This window comes from Anabas testudineus, chromosome 8, assembly GCF_900324465.2.
Source record: "Anabas testudineus chromosome 8, fAnaTes1.2, whole genome shotgun sequence".
In the NCBI taxonomy this organism is placed as follows: domain Eukaryota; kingdom Metazoa; phylum Chordata; class Actinopteri; order Anabantiformes; family Anabantidae; genus Anabas; species Anabas testudineus.
Genome location: NC_046617.1, coordinates 7265214 through 7290745, shown reverse-complemented (window position 1 = coordinate 7290745; position 25532 = coordinate 7265214). Strand labels below are relative to the sequence as shown.

The following is a 25532-nucleotide window of genomic DNA, read 5'->3' as shown; positions in this document are numbered from 1 at the left end:
CTAGTTCTCTGTGATGTAAATTTAATGTTTGACACACAGGCGATGGACATTTCACATAGATACAGATAAATGGAGAATACACAGTACAGTTATTCTCAATAAACAAATAAACAAACTTCATCCACAATCAGAAACAATCAGGAACTGGTTTTAGTGTACTATACAGTGTCAGATTTCATTCTCTGGAAATGGGTAGCTGTACTGTTTATTCCAACAATATGCACAGACTAGTTGTGAGAGTCAATTTTTAAAGAATCTGGATTTGTGTTTCATCTTCACTTAGTATTATTGGTTTTGCATTGTTTAACAGTCACCTCAGTCTTTTTATTGAGTTTGGAATTCTCTTTGTGAAGTTTGTTTTCATCTCTTATTGGTATATGCAGTATATTAATATATTTTGTTAGCAAACATTGTGCTAGAATAATAATACAAAATAGAAGTCACAAGTTCATCATTTAAATCTTATTGTTTGGTGATGGGTCACTGGAAATCATTATTGAGCCTTCATTAAAGTGATACTACAGCATAATGCCAATGTGCAGAGATCTACAAACTAAATCCTTACTGCTCAACAAGAACACTGGATTGAATCAGGACACACTGACAAGAGAGTCATTATTAAAAACAACACAAAGTCAACTTGGTACAATTGAATTTTTCCCTACAGAGGTCACTGGATTCCCAGCACACACAATCCCAAAATATTTGTCTCCCTCTGGACCTCACTCACATACTCACAAACTGTTTGATCAAACTGTAGCAGTGATTCACAACCTTCAGCAATACATAAAAAAAAACAAAAAACAAACAAACAACAAAAAAACAACTAAATAGGGTCAAACTTTAATTCTTTATACATTTTTATGTATAAAGGTTTCAATACTTACCTTGTTTCTTTCTTCACACCGTAAGTTCTCAGAAACACAGGAAGTTACACATCCTGTCTAACAAACCAACCACATGCCCAACTCATATGGTTTAGTTTTTAATTTAAGTTTCTATAAATCTGCACATTCTATTGAAGTCCTCCACCAGGTTTATATTCATGGTGATTACCTAGATCTGCAGTTTTATGGTAAGCTGTGAATGTAGAGAGTAGAGTGGAGATGCAGAAAGTAGAAACAACGTGAGCTGGGATTTAGAGAATTTAGTTAAAACTTTTGACATTGAAGCTGAAGAAATTAGAGGACTTTTGCATCAAAAACTTTTGTGAATAAATGAAAAATATGACTGACAAGCTCCCTGGTGTGTGTGCCACATTAAATTAAAAGAAAAGTCGAGATGGCCTATACTTACTATACTTACTATAAATACAGTGTTATATTTACTGATTAGATGTACGATCAGTATAAGCTGTAGCATTTTCCCTTCATGTCTTACAATAAGTTTTATTTTTTGGAACAACGTTGTCTAACTTTGCTTCAGGGTATTTTTATGTTGCAGGTGACACTTCCAGTTAAAAACGCTGGGTGGCGCTCGTTGTCCTCGCAGTTCAGTCTCCATTGATGCCATCGTAACAGACTAGGGCGGAGCCTAGGACGGACCCAGCTCGCGTCCAATCAGATGCGACAATCTAGGTTCTAAATTCAAGGACTGACCAATCACCTTTGGAGAAACGCGTGACGGACTGCGTTTGATTCAGCCTCCGACGTCACCGTAGACACTTCGCTGGAAACGGCCCTTTTTTAAAGTTCCTGGGGGGAGAGTGAAGGGACCCGGACAAACCCAGGGAAAAGGGCCACGATCGAGCCTGTAAGATACATATTTACACATCATTCATCCCCAGAAGACCTGTGTTACACTGAAGACCAGGTTTGGGGTCATTTTTTTCAGCGTACAATCTATATTAACGTCACAGAGCTAACGTTAGCCGACTAGCGCTGTGCTGCTGCTAGTTTGTCTGTGTACCTTACGATACTTAGCTAGCAGCTACCTAGCTAGCTTAGTTAGCTCAAGCTCATTGATTGTTCCAGTCCGCTCGCATTGCTTGATTAACTTCTGTGACGCGCTCGTTAGCAAACGCGCGTGGATTAAAACGTATTATTAATTTTAATTGTCATTTTCTGTTTCTCTTTGTCGTTAAAATGTTAGGTACAATACAGAAAACCAAGGTCTTGACTGCCCGAGAACGTCAGAAAATAAAGAAAATGGCGGAGCCGGACAAATTAAACATCGACTCTATAATTCAGCGTCTGTTGGAAGGTGAGGATGACTGAACCCACTATGCAGCACTGTACTTAAATTACAATTAGGTTATGTCTGGCTGGTAGTGAAATGTGTACTTTAAATACCAGGTACTTAGCTTAAAATTAAAGGTATCCGCGTTTTGTTGTAGCAACCTACTTAAAATAGCTGCTCTTCCAGACTTGGTGGTTGGATTTGAATCAAAGGCTGTAACGTTAGCGAAATGTTGTCTGATCGAACAGTTAAATATTAATATAGATATGTGTTTCCCTTTTTAGCAGAAATCAATCATTAAGGTGTGTCTGAAAAGAGAGACATCACTTACTCATCTTATGCAAATTACATCTTCTTATGCATTGCTCTGTTTGGGTTTATGGTATTATATAATTGCATTCTATTTTTTTAAAGAGGAAAATGTGATTTGATTTTTGGGATTTCTGCTCTTACTAAGAGAACTTACTATGAAACAATTTAAATAATTATTAGTTAGAGGGCTTTAGATTGGCTTTTTGCATTAAAGCTTAACATTGACTTTTACTGGTTTACTGTCAGTAAAGTCCTGAATTCAGAGGTTTAGTTTTCATCGGCCAATTAGTTGTCCATTCCCTAAGAGGGCTTCACAGTTTTTATGTGGCTTGCCATGTGTTGTGCTTACAGTTTTGCAATTGCACTGTAGGATTGGATTGTAATTAGAAGACACTTTCTGATGTGTGCCAACAAAAATGCCACTGGTCGGCTTTTTTGCTTCTCCATTGCTGTTTTTAAGCAACAACTTCTATGCTTTTTGTTGCTACAAAGCTGTGTTTTCTGCTCCTCATAACATAACATTTCCATACTTTGAATATTAGAATGGTTATTTTTGTAGTTTTTATGTTGTGACTGTAAAACATCTTTTGTCTAACGTATTGTTGTTGTAAACAGATGTGCTTGAATTGTTTCACAACAAAACTTTAGGCGTGAGACATCCTTAAGAAAAACAGGGAATTCCTTAATCTTTGTTGACAATACAAACTAACACAATCCATTCTTAAGTAGTAAGCTTTAAATGTCTAAATTCCCACTGTATACAGTGCGTGCAGACAGATTTGTTATTGTTGGGCTTGTGTGTGTGTGTGAGGGACAACAGAGTTGTTTCAGTTTTGCATCCACATGATGATTGTGTAACAGCAACTTGAGGACATCAAACAGAAGCATACACCTCTTTATACCCAACTCTACACTATATACTGTCTAAAGAACACCAGAAATAAGGTTCTGACTGCTGTAGCTGTCTTTGCAACACATGTCTGCCAGCCATGGTAATTGTGTATGTGTGTGCTTCACATGCACAATTATGTGTTCCTCTGTGGAACTGTTGGTGTACAAACGTTTTTGCATGGCTGTTTCACAGTAGCAATGTTATGTATGTTGGGTAGGGTTCTTGTGGCCTATAACATTGTTACTAAATTTGACCTTAGTGCTTTGCTTGTTTACCTTCTTAAATATAGGTCCTTCATGATCGGCCTAAGCTGAGCTGGTGGAGGTGATTGGGATTATACACAAACATGCATGTGCAGTCATACTGCCTGCTCAGAGTTTGACTTTGACTGTGGACTGAGTATGTTGTACATTGATTGTTATACTTGGACTGTGATAAAGTTGTCTGCCAAAAACAGAATACAAACATGCCTGATAGTGGTAGTATTTATATCCTCTTATGTAACTCACTTGAGCTTTTTTTGTCAGCATTTATGATTTTATTGCTGAGAATAACCACTCCCCTGTTAATATTACTAGCTAGTGGTAACTACTAACGGTAGACTCAAGATTAGCTATTCCCTTTTTGATGCTGCATCAAAAGATTTTTCTACACAAGCTCAAGTTCCTATGTGGACAGGAAGGTAGCCCTCCTGCTTGCTGACTGTGATTTGAGACCAAAACAATTAAATGTGTTTGGATAATTAGCAGTTTCAATTGGATTACTTGGGTAGATTTAGAGCTAAATGAATTCTGGGAGTGTGTGTAATGGCATGTCTGGACAGCATGACATCACACAAGACTAGGCAGTGCCCCAGCACTGAGTCAGGACTGCTGCACCAAACCAACTGTTGATTCCAGCACTTCCGACACCCTGATTGCTTTTCTGTTGTGCTGGTCCAGCTCTTTGTTTTCTAGCTTTGTGATCATCACAGTGGAAAGCCTTTTGTCTGTACCCCTCATGATAAGCTCACTGTTGCCTACTGGCTATGTGGCTAACTTTGGAGTAAGCTCTGTCAAGGCTTAGCCCTCTGTAATCCTGGTTTAAAGCAACAAGCAGCACTGCAGTATTTATACCTACTTTCACTGTTGAAGATTTTTCTTTTAGTTAGCTTCATTATTCGACAAATGTTTGCTTTCTGTGCTTACCCCCTATCTTTAATGCGTTTCAGTTGTGGGTTATTGTTATGACCAAATAAATAATCTGTTCTTCTATTTCCATAATCAAACAAACGTCAGTTATCAGCAATTATTTTTTTCTCATATCTGTCACTGTTTATTAGAATAACCCATATTAAACAACGAGATTGTTTACATTTAATCTCACTTTATCTTAATGATAAGGTGAGATTAACTATAGCAAATGTAATAAATAGTATTAAGTCCTTTGGTTTCAGTGATGCTCTGTTGGAATTAACATGGTTACTTTGGTAAAACTTTGGATTTTAGGACCTTATGCAATATTACAAAGTAAAAATAGTAGTAGTTGTATATCTGTTTTCAACTGGATAGAATTGTTTTGTTGGATAGATGTCCATCAACCATGGATCATAGAGCCATATGACCATCGACCATCATGAATATTTGTGAGCATCTAGTACTTCAAATATAACTTCGTAGCTTTGCCTATGGTTTAACATTAATGGTTGAAAAGAATAGGAAGCACAATTAAATAGAGCTGTTATTCTGCTGTTATTATCCACCCTGGATGTACATAGCTTTGTTCATTTGCAAGCACTGGTATATTTATCACTTGTGAATGCCTGACAATCTGAATTCATTCCATAAACATTAGAGACAGCTCTGTTAACACCCAACTTAAAATAATTGCCTCTGAGACAGTGTGTTAAGGCATTGCTGTCATCATTATATGTACATTAGCTGTTCAGTAGCCTGTGTAGAATTTGTTGGGCGGGAATGAGACCTCATCAGTCACTTGTATAGTTAGTGTTAGGAGTGGCTATGGCATGAAGCAGTACATGTAGGCATGTGGGCGTGAGTGATTCTGTCAGTGACACGGACAAACCACATTCCAAACTCCATCAGGAACAGTCTTGACATAAGATTTCATTTCAGATGCAAATTTAAGGATGCACATTTTAGGCAATTATCAGTTGGTTATTTGTTAACAACCAATTAGCAGTTAGCAGTGCTCTTTAATAAATTGTGTTGTACCTCTGATATTTCTCAGTTAGGAAGTTAAAGAACATATTAAGTTACACAAAGTCTTGTATTGTATGTGTTAACAAATTAAACAACAAAATCACGTACTAAAAAATAAATAATATAGAAAATAGTGGAGCTTTTTTGGAGAGCAAACATTATATCAGACTAAGCACGCTATTGTTACTGTAGAGCAAGAAAATAACTAATTATCTTATCAAATAAACATGCCCCAGTACCCCAGTATCCTCACAGTGGAATGGTTTTATATAAGATGATGTTAATACTCATATCCTACCTTATCTACACGATGAGACTGACCTTTGTATTGTGCGCTAGAGCTGCAAGATGACGGCTTTATGCTTTGTCAGATGGTCCGAGTCAAAATCCTAGGATCCTGTGTTGTTGATTTATGTCAGTCTTTTTTATATATCTGAGCATAAGAGTGTCTTTGTGGTGTTGCTGCATCAAACATCATCTTCGTTTTCTTTTTTACAGTCAAGGGCTCTCGGCCAGGGAAGAACGTCCAACTTACAGAGAATGAGATTCGTGGGCTTTGCCTCAAGTCTCGTGAAATCTTCCTGAGCCAGCCAATCCTTCTTGAACTAGAGGCTCCCCTCAAAATCTGTGGTAAGTTTTAGTTAGTAGAGGGGTCAGTAAGTTTCACTGAAACATTAAAAGACATTGTTAAATATCAAGCACAAGAGACTGGCCTGTAGACTGACTCTGATCCATGAAAAGATGGTCATAATACGAGTTTCTATTTTTTTCTTATTAGACGGTTTGTTCATCTGTAATCCGTGGTTGTATCAGTTGATAAGTGTGCATGCAGAAGCAGCTACACCCAGTACCAGTGCAAATAGTGTTAAATTGCACTTCTCTGCTGCCCCCTGCAGGTGATGTCCACGGTCAGTACTATGATCTTCTCCGGCTGTTTGAATATGGAGGATTCCCCCCAGAAAGCAACTACTTGTTCCTGGGTGACTATGTAGACAGAGGGAAGCAGTCACTGGAGACTATCTGTCTGCTTCTAGCCTACAAGATAAAATACCCAGAGAACTTTTTCCTGCTGCGTGGCAACCATGAATGCGCCTCTATTAATCGAATCTATGGCTTTTATGATGAGTGTAAGTGCACAAAACATCTGGTAGCAGTACAAGTAATATTCTATACTGTTGACTGTTGCACTGAATTCTCCATTTTTTTTTTTTTTTTTTTTTGGTAGGTAAGCGACGGTATAACATTAAGCTGTGGAAAACCTTCACAGACTGCTTCAACTGTTTACCTGTGGCTGCCATTGTAGATGAGAAAATCTTTTGCTGTCATGGAGGTAAACCTTGTTTGAATAAGATCTTATAAGGGCCACATTGGATGATAAGGACCAAACCAAGATGGGTATATGATCTCTGTATTTCCTCTCTCCAGGCCTTTCTCCTGATCTTCAATCGATGGAGCAGATCCGCAGGGTAATGCGCCCCACAGATGTGCCTGACCAGGGTTTGTTGTGCGACCTGCTGTGGGCTGATCCAGACAAAGATGTCCTGGGCTGGGGTGAAAACGACCGCGGTGTCTCCTTCACATTTGGGGCAGACGTGGTGGCCAAATTTTTGCACAAACATGACATGGACCTAATATGCAGGGCACATCAGGTAATATTTACTAGTTATTATGTATGGACTCAAGATGAGGAGGCATTTTGCCCCTAATAATACTACTGGAACCCTTTATTTGAGATCTTAAGCCCACTGGCCACTTTAATGGGTCATAAGAGAGGTATTAGTGTTTATTACTAATATTGTAATTTTGAAACAAGTTTCCATTATATGAACATGCATTTGGGATATTTTGCCCCTAAAAGGAGAAATATATTAGAAACATGGTACATTTAAACATAATCGACTCAAGTATAAAGCCTATAGAAACTAACTATGGCATCATTTAAATCCTTAAAAAAGTTCTTGTTTCAATTAAAAAACAAATTTATAAACTTCCAAAATGTAGAATTTTTGGTTGTGCAGGTGCCTAAAAGTTGGACAGTAATATTATTCTAAAATCAATTTTCAATTGCTGACCTTGTTTTCTTGCTTCCCGTTGTGTTACACTCTTTGTAATATAGACTCTTTCATTTTTGTGCTAAGGTTGTAGAAGACGGTTATGAGTTTTTCGCAAAGAGGCAACTTGTCACTCTATTCTCGGCACCCAACTACTGTGGAGAGTTTGACAACGCCGGTGCCATGATGAGTGTGGATGAGACACTCATGTGCTCTTTCCAGGTGAGTAAAATAAAGGCATTTATTACTAGTTCTGACAGCTTTTTAACAGTTTGAGACAAATTTCCTTGGCACATAAGTTCCAGCTTTTTTAGGCCTTTATCTTTTTCTCTTTTGTTGGTTAACTAGTTTAGGAAACAATGTGCATCTTTAATGTGGATCAATGAAACTTTAGTATTTTTTCTAAAAGTAATTGGGAACGTTTTGTGTCTCTCACAGATTCTAAAGCCAGCAGATAAGAAATTGTATCCTTATGGCAGTGGTGGAGGAATGGGATCTGGGAGGCCGGTCACCCCGCCACGTAATTCAGCCAAGGCTGCCAAGGCCAAGAAATAACACCCGCTGGGTCTCTCTCCCACAACCCTCACCTCCCTGTCGGCCCAATGCTCTTTTCTTTTTTCTCTACCTCCCAAACTTGTTTCTCCCTCGTCACCAAACGGCAACTAAGCAAACAAGTGTCCAGGGTTCAATCATGTCTTTCTGTCTAAAACAGTTTTTGCTGTTTGGATGTTTGCGTGCATTTTTTTTAAGTGTGTGTACAGAGTGAGAATGATCTGGTGGGAATTGCTGTATTCTGTATGTATGTTTTTTTTTTTCCCTCCTTCTTTTTCTTCTGTTCTCTCAATTCTATTTTTCTTGTCATTTTGTAGAGATGGGCTCTGATTAATTTGTAGTGTAAATCTGGGTGTAAGGGGAGGAGGGGAAGGGAGTGAGAGGAGCCTTAGCTGTTTATGTTAAGGCCCTGCACTGTTTAATGCTAAACACAAACTTTTGTACATCCTGTTTCAGAGGTCTGTGTATGTCTGCGTAACGGGTGGGGAGGGAGTGAGGGGTGGGATCAAGTTTTACGGTCAAATGGCAGCGGCACATACCACACACTGGTTGCACAGGTGAATATATGTGCAGGTGAATCTCTGAATGATGTGGATTCACAATAACAACATTAGTTTTCTCTTCCCTTTTGAAGACCAATGATTTGAGAATGCCCTCATGGATGTTTTGTTTTGTTTTTGTTTTTTTGTTTTTTTCTTTCTTTCTTTTATTTTATTTTTTTTATGTAGATACATGAAACCAACATAATTTGTTTTGTTTTTGTTTTATTTGGCTTATTTCTTGTTTTTAGTTCACTTAAAGATGAATAAAAACAACAGTTTATTTGAATTATGCCATCATGTTGATCACTTTGTGTTTGCCATTGCTTTTTCCTGTCTGTTTGCGGCCTTTCTCATGCATAGCGGCGGCGCTCGTCTTTTAAGTGCGTATTGACAATACAGCAGCTTGAAGAGATGTTATGAGTGAGAGTCTTTAAAAAATGTAAAAGCAAGAAAAGTGTCATTTTGGCTCAGTTCACATACTTTTAAAATGAAAGGGCATTTCACATGCTGCTTCAGTGTGATCTAGCCAAAGAGGAAGTTTAGTTGAAATTTGTGGGCTGTGATTGGACAACCCAAAGTTGATTTCATTAGTTCCTCTCAATGCCAAATGCTTGTTTTTAAATGCAAATAATTGTGGAGTTATGATAAAGTTCAGGTAGTTCCTGTCAAAAATAATACTGACTGGAACAGGAAGCTTTTTAATTTAATTTTATTTTTTTAAAGCTCATTTCTGCAGATGTTATGGGAGATGTGAAATCTCCAACATCGCCATGTGCAGTTAATATGTTCCACAAGTAGATGCCACAATTTATCTGGTAATGAGTCTACTCTTAACACAGTACTGTATATTCAACACACCTACTGACGAGGAAGTGACTAGAAGGGTTTCTATATATATTTTAATCAAAAGACCGAAACTATGAAAGGGAGATGGTGAATCATTGCTCTGACTTTTCCAGTTTGAACTGCTCTGGTTGAGTCCACTTCATTTGAAAACCCACACTTAACATGCAGTCTAAGAATAGGAGAGTGAGATCGAAAGACAGTGGTGCTCGGACAACAATAAGTAATACATTTCTGACACAGTAGCAGGAAGCCCTTTAAACTCTATGGGGAAACTGCAAACATGATCATTTTGTATGCAGCGTAAAACATACTGAGAATATGGAAGTGCTTGCATTGTTTGTCACTGTCATCCTTTTCATTTGCTGAACATATGTTATTCTTTTTCACGTTTCTTTTAAAGTATACAGTAAGAGCCATAGACAGAATCAAATAATTTACATGGAAATGATTATCAACGTAGATTCTGTGAAAACTGTGAACCCTCAAACAACTTGGTTTAGACTTCTCTTTTCCATCACCTCACGTCACAAATAGGTTGTTTTGCACCGCCCCTACTGTGTGTTCAGTTTAGTTTGCATATGGGGCGTCCCCAGTGAAATCAGTGTTTCAGGTTATCTCAGCGTGTGTTGCTACTAACCCAAATACACTTTACTCCATTCACTCCCATCACATAACTGGTGCGTCTGGTTTTATTTGTCTGCTGTCTGTCCTCATTCTTCAGCCCTCTGTCCAAGTATGAACACATGCGTCTGCAACTCTCCAGATTGCAAAACCAGTGTAGTGGATAAACAGAGGGTGGGGAGGGTGGAATTTAGACGTCACGTCCTACCTTCTCCCTCTGTTTTCTCAGTCAGAGGTTTTCAACTCAGTACCTCAGAAAATAAATGTTTTTTTTTTTAACCAGTAAAAGAACGGTTTATTCAGAATCCTGCTGTGCTTTCTAAGACACAGTACTTTACATAGAGTGCAGCTACATCAGGTATTGTGCAGGGGTTGGGGAGACGAAGAAATATCATTGCACTCGTGTGCTCATGTTCAATTCACATCCAGTAAGATCAACTCAGGAAGTGAAATGTAGATTACAATGAAGTTCAGTGGTGTGATTCCTATACTAAATACATGCATACACAGCATTATTACAGGATGTAAAAATCAGATGGCGTGCAGTTTCTGTTCAGAATTGAAGGCGGCTTAATCCGAGGGGGCTGAGTCGCTTTTTGTGGGTCATGTTTGGAATGATATAGAAAGAGAAAATGTACAGATATTTATGGTGTTTAAGTGGGAATTTTAAAAAATGTGAACGTACGTCTGATACGATGTTGTGGAGACCACCTCTAAAGGAGCGTCTTCCATGGTGCAAAACAATGAAGCGGCTCCTGCAAGAGTTAACCCAGCACTGAGAAAATAAATAAATAAATCTGTCATCTGATCTAATAAAGACCACTTCCGTTCATTCGCCTTTTCATAGCTGTACAAACTTCTGCTTCACCATTTTAATGCTTAATCTATATTTACCGTGGCTATTACCTCTAAGAATCTCCTTTAATCACGTTTCTGTTCAGATTGTTTCTACTGACAGATTTAATGCTAAATACCGCAAGCTTATTAGTGTAGGATTTTTTAATCAATCAGGGATGTTTTGCACCGCACTGTCGCTGGGTAGATATGAAATTATTAGATTATTACAATTAAGAAAAATAAAGAAATAAAAGAAATTCAAAGTATTTTTATTTGTACTTCATTTCATTTCAAATCGATCACCAATTGTCTCTGTTACACGGTAGAAATAAAAGATTGAATTTGTATTTTTGTGTCTGGGTTTTCTTTTCAAATGCGACTGCAGTGCCAGAAATCTTCTGCTGTGAGTGGAGTGGATTTGTCACATCTTTTTTTTTTTTCTCCTTTGGTGGAGTCTTCCTCTAATGTCTGTCAAACATTTCAGCATGAGTCAGTAGCGTGGGTGGCCAAAGTATATTAAATATAGTAACAATTGCAGTTGGCTGAAAAAGATCTTGTGTGTTTCTTGTCGTGTAGATTTATATGCAGTCTGAGCACCTCTAAGGTGAAGTCACCACCTGTCTCTTCATATAGCCTCCTGCTGGTTATTAATTTAGACTTTTGTGTAACTCTCATATTAGGTAGCAACATCTAATCCTGTGCATACAGTGTTTATCAATACCCACAACAAGTAAAACATAGCTTAAACATGAGCTTCGGAGGTGTAAACAGGTAACACGACACACAGCTCTAGAGTTACTGTCCTTATTGAGGAAAATGAAGAAGTGTTTAGCAGGTTAAGGGATCTGATCGGTTCCCAGGAGGCGAAAGACATTCATTGGTTACAGTGTACAAGTGCTGGATGAATAACTGTAGTCACATCAAATCACCTCAGTTGAACCTTGAGTGGTGATAAAGTGATGGGTACTTACCACTTGAAGTCCTTAGAGATTGGCATCTGTGTGAGCTTGAATGCTTTGATGCTTTATAAAATATGCAGTAGCACCAGTTGAAACTGGTGCTCCTCGGTAGTGGTGCACGGTAAAGGGGTATTCTCAATGTCCACGACATGACAACACTTGAGAAAAGTAATGTTTCAACTTTGTGTTCCTGTGGATAAAAATCTATCTATAGAAGATTTAGCTATCTGTACGGATGTTAACAGTCACTGATTCAAAGGTTCTAGAAAAAAAAACCAAACACTTAAATATAGGTTGTGAAATGGTGAGCCAGCTTTACAGTGATGCAAAATGCAAAACAATATTTAGAATAGAAATCTGACTGAAGATTTTTTTGTATGGTTATTTTTCTACAAGTTTCTGGAGCTTGTCTAGTCTTTGAAATAAATGTAAATCTTTCAAGGCACAACATTAGACATTTAATACAAGAGGCCAAATCTTTTCTCTTTTCTAGCATCTACATGTCATCCACATCTCAAAAGATCTACATGTGATATATTTTGAATAATAATAAAGCCTCAAAACCCTCTTGTACATTTAAATAAATATGAACTTAGAAGACTTAAAATTATTGTGATTAAAAAACAAATAGGTGGTAGTCCTATAGAATTAGCATGTTGATAAAAAATGTAACCATAAATAAAACAGGTCACTTTTTTGCCAAGTGAGAATTAACATATGCAGCTGTAACTCACTAATGGGGAAAATTACACTTAATCATTCTATAACTATTTGTTTGATAAATGTGGTGTTTTCTCAAAAGAAATAAATCACAATAATCTTCTTCTTCTCTTTCGGCTTTTCCCATCAGGGGTCACAACAGCGAATCATCCTTTTCCACCTCACTCTATCATGAACATCTTCTACCCTAACATCAGCCAACCTCATGTCCTCTGTTATAACATCCATATATCTCCTCCTTGGTCGTCCTCTTGCCCTCCTGCCTGGCAGCTCCATCTCCAACATCCTTCTACCAATATACTCACTATCCCTCCTCTGAACATGTCCAAACCATCTCAGTCTGGCCTCTCTGACTTTGTCGCTAACACAGACAACGTGAGCCGTCCCTCTGATGTACTCGTTCCTTATTCTGTCTAACCTGGTCACTCCTAAGGAGAACCTCAACATCTTCATCTCTGCTACCTCCATCTCAGCCTCTTGTCTCTGTCTCACTGCTACCGTCTCTAACCCATAGAGCAGAGCTGGTCTCACCACTGTCTTGTACACCTTTCCTTTGAGTCTTGCTGACACTCTTCTGTCACACAACACTCCTGATACTTTCCTCCACCCGCTCCAACCTGCCTGCACTCGCCTCTTCACCTCTTTTCCACACTCTCCATCACACTGAACTGTTGACCCCAAGTACTTAAACTCCTGCACCTTCTTCACCTCAGCCCCCTGTAACCTAACATTTCTACCTTGATCCCTCTCGTTCAGACACATGTATTCTGTCTTACTACGACTGACCTTCATGCCTCTTCTTTCCAGGGCAAACCTCCACCTCTCTAGCTGTTCCTCCACCTGCTCTCTACTCTCACTGCAAATCACAATGTCATCCGCAAACATCATTGTCCAGGGAGATTCCTGTCTGACCTCATCTGTCAGCCTGTCCATCAGCATAGCAAACAAGAAGGGACTCAAAGCTGATCCTTGGTGTAGTCCCACCTCCACCTTGAACTCCTCTGTCTGACCTACAGCACATCTCACCACCGTCATACTTCTCTCATACATGTCCTGAACTACTCTGACGTACTTCTCTGCCACTCCCGACGACCTCATACAGTACCACAGCTCCTCCCTCGGCACCCTGTCATACGCCTTCTCTAAATCCACAAAGACACAATGCAGCTCCTTCTGACCATCTCTGTACTTTTCCATCAACATTCTCAAAGCAAAAATGGCATCAGTGGTGCTCTTACGGGGCATGAAACCATACTGCTGCTCACAAATCTCCACCTTCTTCCTAAGCCTGGCTTCCACTACTCTTTCCCACAGCTTCATTGTGTGGCTCATCAACTTTATTCCTCTATAGTTGCTGCAGTTCTGCGTGTCACCCTTGTTCTTAAAGATCAGAACCAGAACGCTTCTCCTCCATTCCTCAGGCATCTTCTCACTCTCTAGAATCCTATTGAACAAACTGGTTAGAAACTCCACTGCTGTCTCTCCTAAGCACTTCCACACCTCCACAGGTACGTCATCAGGACCAACAGCCTTTCCACTCTTCATCCTTTTCAGAGCCTTCCTAACTTCATCCTTTCCAATCTCTTCTATTTCCTGCTCCACAACATCCACATCTTCCTCTCTTCTTTCCCTGTCATTTTCCTCATTCATCAGCTCCTCAAAATACTCCTTCCATCTTTTCTGCACACTCTCCTGGGTTGTTAGCACCTTTCCATCTCTGTCCTTAATCACCCTTACCTGTTGCACATCCTTCCCATCTCTATCTCTCTGTCTGGCTAGCCTGTACAAGTCCTTCTCTCCTTCCTTTGTGTCTAACCTGTCATACAGCTCATCGTAAGCTTTCTGTTTGGCCTTTGCCACCTCCCTCTTCACTCTACGCTGCGCTTCCTTGTACTCCTGTCTACTTTCCTCAGTCCTTTCTACATCCCACTTCCTTCTAGCTAACTTCTTCCTCTGGATGCATTCCTGTACTTCCTCATTCCACCACCAAGTGTCTTTACCTTCTTTCCTCTTTCCAGATGACACACCTAGCACCTTCCTACCTGTTTCCCTGATAACCTCTGCTGTAGTATCCCAGTCATCTGGAAGCTCATCCTGACCACCAAGAACCTGTCTCAACTTCTGCCTGAATTCCTCACAAGTTTCTTCATTCTTTAACTTCCACCACTTGGTCTTCTTTTCTGTCTTCCCTCTCTTCTTCTTCCTGACCTCCAGAGTCATCTTACACACCACCATGCGGTGCTGTCTGGCTACACTCTCTCCTACCTCCACTTCTGTATGTCACTCTATGTTCCTCTCGCTTCTGGAAGTAGGTGTTGACTACAACCATTTCCCTCCTCTTAGCAACGTCCACCACCATCTGTCCTTCCAGATTCCTTTCCTTCACACCAAACCTGCCCATCACCTCCTCATCACCTCTGTTGCCCTCACCAACATGCCCATTGAAGTCTGCTCCAACAACTACTCTCTCTCCTCTGGGGATACTCTCTATGACCTCATCAAACTCACTCCAGAATCTCTCCTTCTCTTCTAACTCACAGCCAACCTGTGGCGCATACCCACTGACTACATTCACCATCACCCCTTCAATTTCTAGCTTTAGCCTCATCACCCTGTCTGAGACTCTTTCCACCTCTAGAACATTGTTCACAAACTCCCCCTTCAGGATCACTCCTACCCCGTTTCTCTTCCTATCCACACCATGGTAGAACAGTTTGTATCCTCCTCCAATGCTACGTGCCTTGCTGCCCTTCCAGCTTGTCTCCTGCACACACAGAACATCTACCTTCCTTCTCTCCATCATGTCTGCCCGTTCTCTGCCTTTCCCTGTCATCGTGCCAACGTTAAGAGTCCCTATTCTCAGATCGATGTTCCTGCCTTTCCCCTTCTCTCTCTGCCCACGAACCCTTCTGCCTCCCCTCTTTCTTCGACCAACAGTAGTCAAATTTCCACCGACACCCTGTAGGTTAACAGCACCGGTGGCAGTCGTTGTTAACCCGGGCCTCGACCGATCCGGTATGAAAGTGTTATTGATGATTCGCATGATTATTTTGGCAATTTTTACGCCGGATGCCCTTCCTGACACAACCCTCTCTATTTATCCGGGCTTGGGACCGGCACAGTAGTAACTGGCTTGCAACCCCTGTGGCTAGATTAAATAAATCACAATAATGCACCCTCATAAATAAAAAAATAAAAAAAACAACAAATATACGGGTAAAAATACGGGTACACTCCTGCTGTAGATCTATACAATAAAAACACACACAAAAAAACAACACACCCAAACACAAAAATGTGAGTTGTATATCATTGACTTTCATTAAGGCGTATTATTATTATTGTTATCATGTCCAAATTAAAAAAGAAAGAAAAAAAAGAAAAAACAAACACTTCTGGGCCCTTTATCTAGTGGATTGTAATAATTGTTCATGCCACATTAAGTTGGATCCTGACACAGTTTCCCAATGCTCTGAGTTTAAACATCAATTTTGTAAACAGCCCCACCCACAGGCATATGACTCAAAGTAAAGATGCTAAATAGATGTGTTTTTTCTGTTATACAATAAAAGGCAGGTCATTAAATTGTTCCTTGTGGCAGGATCCCTGCAGTATACTGCGCGATCGTAAGAGTAATTGTATAAAAATGCTTCCCAGCGGCCGAGCAGAGGCCACCGTAACCCGAGGACATACTCTGCTCTGTTATCAACAGTAGTAAACCTAATCCACGCATGGCCCCGCCCACTAAGCGTCCAGACCAATCACATAGCGCAAAAGTGCGGCACTGGGGTTTGTTTTGTAAAATTGACCTTGACCTGAGCGAATAGCGCAGCGTGTGGGCGTAACCAATTGTAGTTAGGTTGCGCTGGACGTCGCTCATCAACTTTTGCTACTAGAAGAGCCTTGTCCAAAGCTACTTAGCTAGCTATACAACATATACATTTTCAAGCTCTTTTGTCGTCTTATTCAGTGCACTTCTGCCATTTTAAATTCCGGCTGGGATTCGCAGTCGTCAGCAAACTAGCAGATTCCAGAAGTGAGGGGGTCTCCATTTTCATATGCTGCTGGCCGGGCTAGCCAACAAGACGGCGGAAAGCTAGCTGGTTATGTTGCTAGGCTAACTTTCCCTGCCTCCAAAGCAAGCGACCAGCTTGCGGTAAATTGTCTATCTGACGATACTTTCGTTGACTACAAAAGACTCCCAGGTAGGTTTCTCAATTCCGCTGGTACAATATGCATTACTGGGAGAGCATACTGCTTTGCAGAGCGGCTCTCTGTGCCTGGGTTTCATTAGGGATCTCATGCAGTGATGTTACGTTAGTTGCAGACCCGCTAGTGCTAGCCACCATCATTTAAGTTTAGCTTCCTCACTCCGCAGCTGAGATCCCTGCATATTTTCCCAGTGAGCTGACATGCTAAGCTAATGTGCCATGGAAGCTAACGTGAGCACAGCTAACTTACGCGTTATGTTATCATGTTACATTATCGTAGTGTTTACTTACACGAAATAACACACACACACACATATATAGGTATATATATATATATATATATATATATATATATATATATATATATATATATATAATACGAATAGACCGCCTAGAATGTCAGGGTTGTGAGAATACTCTATCAGGTCACTAGTGTTAAATCATGTTATTTATGCAAGTTGCACAGTAGATCTGCAGAAATGCATGGATTATTGATCGTTGTTTGGTTGGTGTTACTTTGAGCCCTGTGATTGCAGCATGCTGATGGTGGGAGGCAATGGACGGATACACTAGAATGAGTGTGAAGGAGCTGTGTGAGACCGATGACCTGGCCACCAGTTTGGTGCTGGACCCTCTGCTGGGCTTCAGCACCCATAAAATGAACATCAGGTCAGCCAAGAAATGTCAAGTTGAGCAATATCCATGTTGAAGTCTAATTAACACCCAGCCACATTTATATTTAATTATTTTATTAGTCATCTTATATGAATCCTTGAGCATTTCTAATTTATTTATACATGTATTTAATACACTGTGAAATTTCATAAAGCATTTCTAGTAAATTCTTTTAGTCAAATGCAGCTTTCAGCTCTGTGATGATTTAAAGCATGCATGGCGATGCGTTCTTCTGAAATGGGTAGAAATTAAATTTCACACACACTTTGGACAAACAGAAACCTATCCTCTTAGTCTCTTTTTTTTTTTTAAATGTAAAATGTAAAAAAAAATAATGTGCTGGTATCTGCTTTTGTAACCCCTCAGCCCGCAACCAGAGATCCGACGATGGGGTAACCTTAAAGAGACTCTGTTGCGCTTTCAGCGTACACATGACTTCAATGCTACGTTCGAGGCGCTGACAGTGGGTGAGCTGGCTGGTGACTACTTTAATGCTTTGGGAAGCCATCGACAGGAGCTGCTGAGACAACATGTATGTTGATTTCGTTGACGTTTACTCACCAGTGTAAAGATAAAATAATGTCACACGAAATTATGATATATTGTATGTAAATTAAAATGTTGTTAAATCTCCTTTTAGGCCAAGAAATCGACTATTGTTTCTTGAATTTGTCACTTGAATGTGAGAATCTGACTTTCTGTGATATCTATAGGTGTATCGCTACCTCAGTGCCTTCCTGTTGGATAGCGGCATCAAGATAGAATCCTGTGACAGGTACTCCTCAGAGACCAATGGAGCAAAGATAACCTCAACAAGGCACTGGTAATTACTCACAATGTTAACACTGTATTTTTCAAGGTGGATGAGCAACACTTAAGATAACTGCAGAAATGTGACGCTTGAATTGTTGTGTTGCAGGTTTGTGGGAGAACGGGTCGAGGTCCTGTTAGGCTGCATAGCAGAGCTGAATCCCGCAGATAGCGCTGTGCTAAGGGCAGGAGTCAATGACTTCAGTGTGATGTATTCCACACGCAAACGCTGTGCTCAGCTCTGGCTCGGGCCTGCTGCTTTCATTAACCATGGTGAGTTTGTTTACATTCATGACTCATTCTTTCTCAGTCCACACAAACAAATAAAGCAATTCAAACTTCAGAAATATTGATAGCTGATAGAAATTTATATGAACCTCTGACACCTGAAAGTTTTATGAGTATAAATTTTAACCAGGAGGAAATTCTAAAAGGCACATACTGGTCCAAATGTATACAAACAAACAAACAAACAAACAAACAAATAAACAAACATCTTATGCTAGTTGATTACTGACATCACTGAAAGAGACTTATTATCCCAGTAAAAATACTAAAATAAAATTATACTAAAACACTTTTTAATTAACGCGAATTTAAACTTGTCAGCTATATATACAAATAGAAATATATTTCGTACAGTGATTAATTGACTGGTTGAATGACTGATTATGTTTTAATGTGTCATAAAAGTGGGGAAAGATTAATTTATTTGTCCTAACATAAGTGCATAAGAGCTTGATTAGCGCCAGTGTCAGCATCGATCTTCATACCGAATCATTTCTAACATATAGAGTCTTTTTCTCAGATCCTGATTTGCTCACAAGTGTGAGTCATTTTCTGAATCACTCTTTTAAAAACTGACTTTTTAATTAGATAATTTTGTGTGAATAAGGATTTAGGATGTTCATTTATGACGATCTTAAGCCTAAGTAGAATGCTTTTTGCCTCTCAGATTCAGATGAAGTGACTACTTATTAAATTGAAACATTTAGGTATTATATTAATTAGGTAATTTTGTTTCTAGAATGAATCAGATGTTTCGGTGTGTTTAAAACTTAGTTTGGAGGTGTGGACTAGAACCACTTTGACAAAAAGCACTCCCTTTGAGTTTTTTCAAAGAAGAAGAATGTGCCTCACCAAAGGGAACTTTCAGAGGATCTACAATTAAGAATTGTTGATTTACATAAAGCTGGAAAGGGTTAAGTCAGAGACTTTAGAAATTCACCAGTCTGGTGGCAGGACACCACGAAGGAAGCTGCTGCTTACTAAAAAAGAACATTGTTGAATGCCTTAAGTTTGTGAAAGAGCACATTAACACTCCAAAGCAGTATTGGCAAAATGTTTTGTGGACTGATGAAATTATATTGAACTATTTGGAAACAACAAACAGCACTTTGGTGTAAAAAGGTCACTGCATATCATCATGAAAACATCATCTAATCTAAGGGTTCACACACTTTCCACCAGGACTATGAGGTTTTTATGGTTCTTCTCAAGACATAAGTATTGACGAAGTATGAAAGATCATAGTTCTTTTGTTTTATTAGTGTATATATACTGTATATGAATCTATCATACATATACTAACAAAACAGTCCAGCTAGTTTTGTACCACATAAAAAATGTGCAGTGATTCAGTGTTAGTGGTACATGTTTTTGTAGCCTGCTTCCAGCTTCTGAAATGTGAATACCACCCCTCTTTGATAATAATATGAAGCGTTTAGATTTTGAATTGTTGACTGAAATGTCACTTGAGATGGGCATTTATTCATTTAGATTTTCATACTCTGCGTAATCGCACAAAAAAGCAGGAAATGACTTGATAATGAAAAAGAACAGTAGGTTCAGCCTTTGCTCAGTGAGTAATCATAATCATAATTGCACAAACATCTTGTCAGTTAAAGATAAGTTATCGAAAATGAACTACAACAGCTGAGAAGAAGTGAGTTGCACACAAGTTAGTGGTGTGAACTGCGATGTGAACAAAACATCCAGCGAAATTTGAATTATTTCATTTGTCCACTCAGAGGACAGTTTTTGACAAGATCTTTTAATCATGTTTGAAACTTAATCAGCTTAGCCTCTGAGCCTTTGCAAAATGAATTCAGTACAAACCAGCTGATCAGGAAAATGTTCAGTCCTTCAGTCAATGCTGTGATTGAATTAATAACTTTATTTTTTATCCCTGTGTTTGTCTCTTCTTGTTTGTTCTTCTGGGTTGAAGACTGCAAACCAAACTGCAAGGTAATCGGCAGTATTAATATCTCACATGCATAAAAGAGATTTGATAAATTGAAATATTACTTTGACAAGTGATTGTTACATGCATAATCTAGTAAGATTTATCACTGTGACATTTTGCATATCGAAAATTGGATATTAAGTGCAGATTCGCCGTCTGTTTCCAACTGGTGTGTTTTTGTATCCCACGGGGCAACCAACCTTTGTCTTTGTCTTTTGCTCTGTGTTTTTCACCCGCCCAGTTTGTCCCTGGTGAAAAGAATATTGCTTGTGTTGAAGTGATTCGACCCATCTCACCTGGGGAGGAGATCACGTGTTACTATGGTGCCAGCTTTTTTGGTGAAGGCAATGAAATGTGTGAATGCTGTACATGCGAGAGGTGTGTTCATCATCAGATCAGACATCGTCTTTATCACAGCTTATTGTCCAAAATTGAAGATTTTTTTTAGTCTGATTTGAAAAAAATGGCAGAATGTTTAACGTAAATTGGATCGTTCTTTAGGAATGGAGAGGGTCATTTCAGGCACAGAGGGAAGCAGCCTGAATGTGAAGAAACAAAGGACCCTGTGGGCCAAAAGTACCGCCTGAGAGAGAGATATCTTCGTCATCACAGAGAGAAGGGTCACTTTTCTACAAGGCCTCTACCAGGATTACACTCAGGTATCTTTAAAGGTAACAGGTTTAGGATTTTCTCTGGAATTATTTTCGTTAAAATAATTATTTTTAATCATAAGAGTTGAAAAGTAATCCCTTATAATGAGGCACTCAAGTAGTTGAACAACAACAACAAACAATTAGTAAAACCATTTAACATCTAATCATCAGTTAGTTGGGTCTAGTTACATAATTTGGAGAAAGTGATGGGTCAGTACATTAGACACAAATAAGGAGATTGTGAGCTATACAGCCAAGAACAGTCAAGAAATACTACTGACTGAAAAGACGATTAAGTGGTAAACACGCAACACGCTGTCAAATGTAGTTGAGTACAGTACTTTCATCTCAATTTGAGTGACTGATTTATTAAATTATATGTGCATTTTGTTAAAATCTAAACTGCATTCAGTAAATTATCAAAGGAATAATCAACAGATTAATTGATTATTAAAATATTTGTAAGCTGCTGCCCTTTTACTTAGTGTTAAAATGAAAGTAAATATCAACAGTCAGCCAATTAAAACCACAGATCTGAACCGCTGGTATCCTAAGAGCCCTGTCAGCACGACACTACCACAGAAGTGGCTCGACGTTAACAGGAATATTAGTTGTACAGTTATGCAGAATACAGTTTATCTTTTATATTTATTTATAATTAATAATTGTATAAAATACACAAGTAGGCATAAATGCGTTTGTATAGAGTTGCTTCAAGTTCAACAGCTTGTCTTTGTTGTCTTTTTTCATAGCCATCCCCTCAAGGAATTCCTTTACCCAGCAGATGAGGAGAAATGCATTGAAGAACAGAAAACTGAATCAAACAAAGAAGTGGAGACGAGAGAAGCACAGGAGGTCAGGAAAACACCCATTGAAATCATCCACAGTGAAACGGCATCGGACATTTCCACTTTTATCCCAAGTTACACTGAGGGACCTCCAAGTCAGAGTGCGGCGCCACTCACTGGATTTCTTAATCAATTGTAGGGATCCAAAAAGCAAAGAAAGGGCCTTACTGCAACAACTGGAAGAAGTAAAGCCAGAAGTGAACAGACTGTGTGAATTGAATTTGACTTGTGAGAAAAGCAACAGCACTGAGGTGAACTTGAAACCTTTCACTTTAAATTCATCCATGTCAGTTCATCAGAAAAGCAGACTTGCAGCAAGTAGCACAGGTCTTAATGGCAAGTCTGTCAAAGTTGTGGACAGGCGAGAAGTTCACATGAGGTCCACTTCAAGAACAAGGAGCATGGTTCACACCACGCTTACACATAAAACAGGGTCCTGTAACACAGTTAGTACTACGACCGTTTGCAGCCCTGTTGAGATTGACAAAGTCGTCAGTGCAATAAAACAAGAGAAGATTGAAGAAGCAACCTCTGAAAGTCAAAGCAACAAGTGCAGCAACGATGAATCCTGCACCAATGACATGGCTCAACATCTACCTGCTGAGCAAACTGAGAAGAAGACTATCAGAGATTCTTCCCTTTTGTCAGAGTCAGTTTGTCAAAATACCATACATGGCTCAACAAAAGCTGGGGACAATCCACTAATATCACTGAAGCAATACCTTACAGTCAACCTAACACGGTTATCAGTGCCCCTAAATGTAGAAGCAGAAATAACCTCTGAAGACAGGGAAGGCAGAGTGGAGGTAAGAGGAAGGAAAAGGCAGAGCCAGTGTCCTAGACCAGCAGCTTTGACAGTGCAGTCGGAAAAAAGATTGTCACGGTCGCAGCAGAGGCAGGGAGGAGGATCGGAGCTCGGCACAGCTAAAGGTAACAGGGGGGTCAGGGAAATGTTTTTTAAGGCCATCAATAAAGTAAATGCAAGAAAGCGACATGCAAGTGAAACTGTAGGTGATTTATCACACATTAAGAAAAAGAAAAATGACAAAGTTATTGAAATACAAAAAGCTTGTATACAAAAGCAGCAGCAGGGCACTGTAAAAGGTAAAATTGAAGAGCAGAAAGAAAAGAAAAATGCTGCATCTACTGATACAGAATGTAAAAGTACTAAATCCTTGGAAGATGTGAAAGAGTCTGAATGTAAGATATTATCTGGTGAAAAAACAACTGGACAAAATAGCATCCAGTGTGTTAAACCTAAAGTCAATGCATGTAAGGAGGATGGAGTTGTTAAATTACCAGAACAAATAGCTAAGATTGTGAGTAAACAGGCAGTAAGTAGGTATGAAGAAGATATCGTCATAAAGCAGGCGCAGGTTCTGTTATCTGATATTTTAAGAAAAGATAAATCTTTAATAGATAATAGATTACGGGGAGATATAGTAGGAAGAGGGTTTTCTACTCTGGCCTCTAAAATGCCAGGTGCTGAGGAGGAAGCAGAACTGACTGAAATAAATGAAGGCAAGGACCGTCGTTCAGTGAGGAGGAGGGTTCTAAAAAGACGAAAGATGAGGCCTAGGGCAGTGAAAAGAAAAGCAGAAGATAAGCAAAGCAACAAGGGACTCCTGAGCAAAGATGTTCCAGGTACAATCAAGACTGATTTAAGTAAAGATAGTTTGCAGCTTAAGTTGTCTCAGAGGCATAATGACCAACCGGCAACCACCCTTAACCCACTACCTCATAGGTCAGTAATTGCTGCAAAAGCTACGACTAATGTACAGGCAGATACAAATTCACAGGCACACATGCAGTCCAACATACCTCTGAAGAAACGTACATTTCGCAGTTCTGTAGAAATACACTCTGAACAAAGTTTGAATTCTGCTATAGATCAAACTTCTAAGGAAGCTACAAAGTTGAATTTATCAGCAGCACTGAGACAGGACCTTGGCCTGTGTACAGAGGAGAGTAGCAAAAATAAAAGGGACAGTAAGTGTAGAAGAAGGACAGAACTTCAGAGGTTAACCCCAAAAAGGACCCCAAAACAAAACTCCTTTAACAGAGTGCTTCGCTCTAGAACCAATGAAGTTCAGCGAGACCATTTATTGAGGAAAGTACGGAGGTGTAAACTAGTGAGGCAAGATGAGGATCACATCAACAAGGCTCCAACACTAGAGACTGATAAGCTACCACAGGACAAAAAAGCTGAAGGTTCTGCTACCATCCCAGACCACTGTGATAATCCAACTCCAGATGAATCTCAAAAGAAAGATGATGGGGAAATGTCTGATTTAGAGGAGACAAAGCCGGCCCCTAATTTCAGGATTCGATTCAAAAGGAGGAGAGGGAAAGTATGGGAGATGCAAGGTGCAGGATTTGAAAATAAGGCATTAAAAACAGAAAATGGAGATGCATTGTTAGCATGCGATCCTTTCAAAGCTATCATGGATTCTGTATCAATTTTAAACATGGAGATGGAGGCAGCTCAGGCTCATGTGCAGGCTAGTAAGAAGTCAAAGAGCAGATTACATCATTTAAAAAAAAGAGGCAAGAGGCTGACTGAAAGACGAGCTCGCAATTTGTCCTCAGATGAAGTCCAAGACCTTAAAAATGTTCAAAATACATGTGAAACTAGTGAATATATCAATAGCAAAATAGAAATTAAAGAGAAGCTTGATAGGGATCTTCTGGTTGGACTTAGACAGCCAGAAAAAATCGAGGGTCAGAAAAATGACAGGGAGTCAGGGAACCAAGAGACAAAAATTGAAGATCGTTTTGTAAAGAATTGCTGCCTGTTTGAAAGCAGGTCACAAAAGAAACAGGAGCCTGAACTGGATTTAAGTGGTCTTCCTTTACCAGTAATTAAACTACGCAGAAAGGCAGAGGATATTTGGGAGGTGGATAGCAAAGAGGACCTCACACAAGATAAGCTCAAAGTAGAGCCTAAAGTAAGAAAGAGATTAAGGGCCTTATTTTAGGGAAACAAAAGAAAGGATGTCTTGATTTTAACAAGCTCAAAGAAGAATGCCCATCCTCTCAGAGACTAAACTGCAACTCATCTCTTGCAAAAACAGAACCACCACCATTTTCTTTGTCTCTGTCACCACTGTCTCTGTCTTCCCCTCTTAATGACAATAAACCAGAAGGTCTACCCCTGGCTGCAGATAGAATCCCTGAAAGGCCAGAGATAAACAGTGGAGGAAGGAAACAGAGGCACAAAATGGAGAGAATGCGCAAGTGTGGGATTGTTGAAACACCCACCACTTGTCTTAGTCACACTCTCCAACAAATTGACAACAGCCTCTCTAGGCTCTCTGAGGGCTTGTGTTCATCTCAGACTTTGGAAAAGCCCACAGCCTGTTCCAGTGCTTCTAATTCA

General features: G+C 39.5%; 2 protein-coding genes across 4 annotated transcripts; both read left to right on the top strand.

Annotated features, from left to right (window-relative positions):
- The first annotated feature begins 1662 nt into the window (after window positions 1-1662).
- Window positions 1663-9140, top strand: ppp1caa (protein phosphatase 1, catalytic subunit, alpha isozyme a). 2 transcript variants are annotated; one of them, XM_026358334.1, is made up of 8 exons: window positions 1663-1752; window positions 2092-2202; window positions 6082-6213; window positions 6480-6710; window positions 6809-6913; window positions 7009-7232; window positions 7722-7856; window positions 8073-9140. In XM_026358334.1, exons 2-8 carry the CDS (start codon window positions 2148-2150, stop codon window positions 8187-8189), a joined length of 999 nt encoding a protein of 332 aa, XP_026214119.1. In that variant the 5' UTR covers window positions 1663-1752; window positions 2092-2147; the 3' UTR covers window positions 8190-9140. The 2 variants fall into 2 exon arrangements, with proteins under 2 accessions (XP_026214119.1, XP_026214111.1); XM_026358326.1 differs by having other exon boundaries at window positions 1663-1812.
- A 7422-nt stretch (window positions 9141-16562) lies between these two features.
- kmt5c (lysine methyltransferase 5C) lies at window positions 16563-25160 on the top strand. Of its 2 annotated transcripts, none has more exons than XM_026353661.1 (9): window positions 16563-16916; window positions 17459-17591; window positions 17964-18129; window positions 18311-18420; window positions 18517-18680; window positions 20635-20654; window positions 20894-21030; window positions 21154-21311; window positions 22058-25160. In XM_026353661.1, exons 2-9 carry the CDS (start codon window positions 17479-17481, stop codon window positions 25129-25131), a joined length of 3942 nt encoding a protein of 1313 aa, XP_026209446.1. In that variant the 5' UTR covers window positions 16563-16916; window positions 17459-17478; the 3' UTR covers window positions 25132-25160. The 2 variants fall into 2 exon arrangements, with proteins under 2 accessions (XP_026209446.1, XP_026209438.1); XM_026353653.1 differs by having other exon boundaries at window positions 21154-21323.
- Window positions 25161-25532: the final 372 nt, after the last annotated feature.

Bases quoted from the DNA above. Each gene is read 5' to 3' on its own strand.
- ppp1caa (XM_026358334.1), top strand. From the start codon at position 2,148: ATGGCGGAGCCGGACAAATTAAACATCGACTCTATAATTCAGCGTCTG. The intron at 6,914-7,008 runs GTAAACCTTGTT...TCCTCTCTCCAG, and splicing joins AATCTTTTGCTGTCATGGAG to GCCTTTCTCCTGATCTTCAA. The intron at 7,857-8,072 runs GTGAGTAAAATA...TGTCTCTCACAG, and splicing joins CACTCATGTGCTCTTTCCAG to ATTCTAAAGCCAGCAGATAA.
- kmt5c (XM_026353653.1), top strand. From the start codon at position 17,479: ATGGACGGATACACTAGAATGAGTGTGAAGGAGCTGTGTGAGACCGAT. The intron at 18,130-18,310 runs GTATGTTGATTT...TGATATCTATAG, and splicing joins AGGAGCTGCTGAGACAACAT to GTGTATCGCTACCTCAGTGC. The intron at 18,681-20,634 runs GTGAGTTTGTTT...TCTGGGTTGAAG, and splicing joins TGCTGCTTTCATTAACCATG to ACTGCAAACCAAACTGCAAG.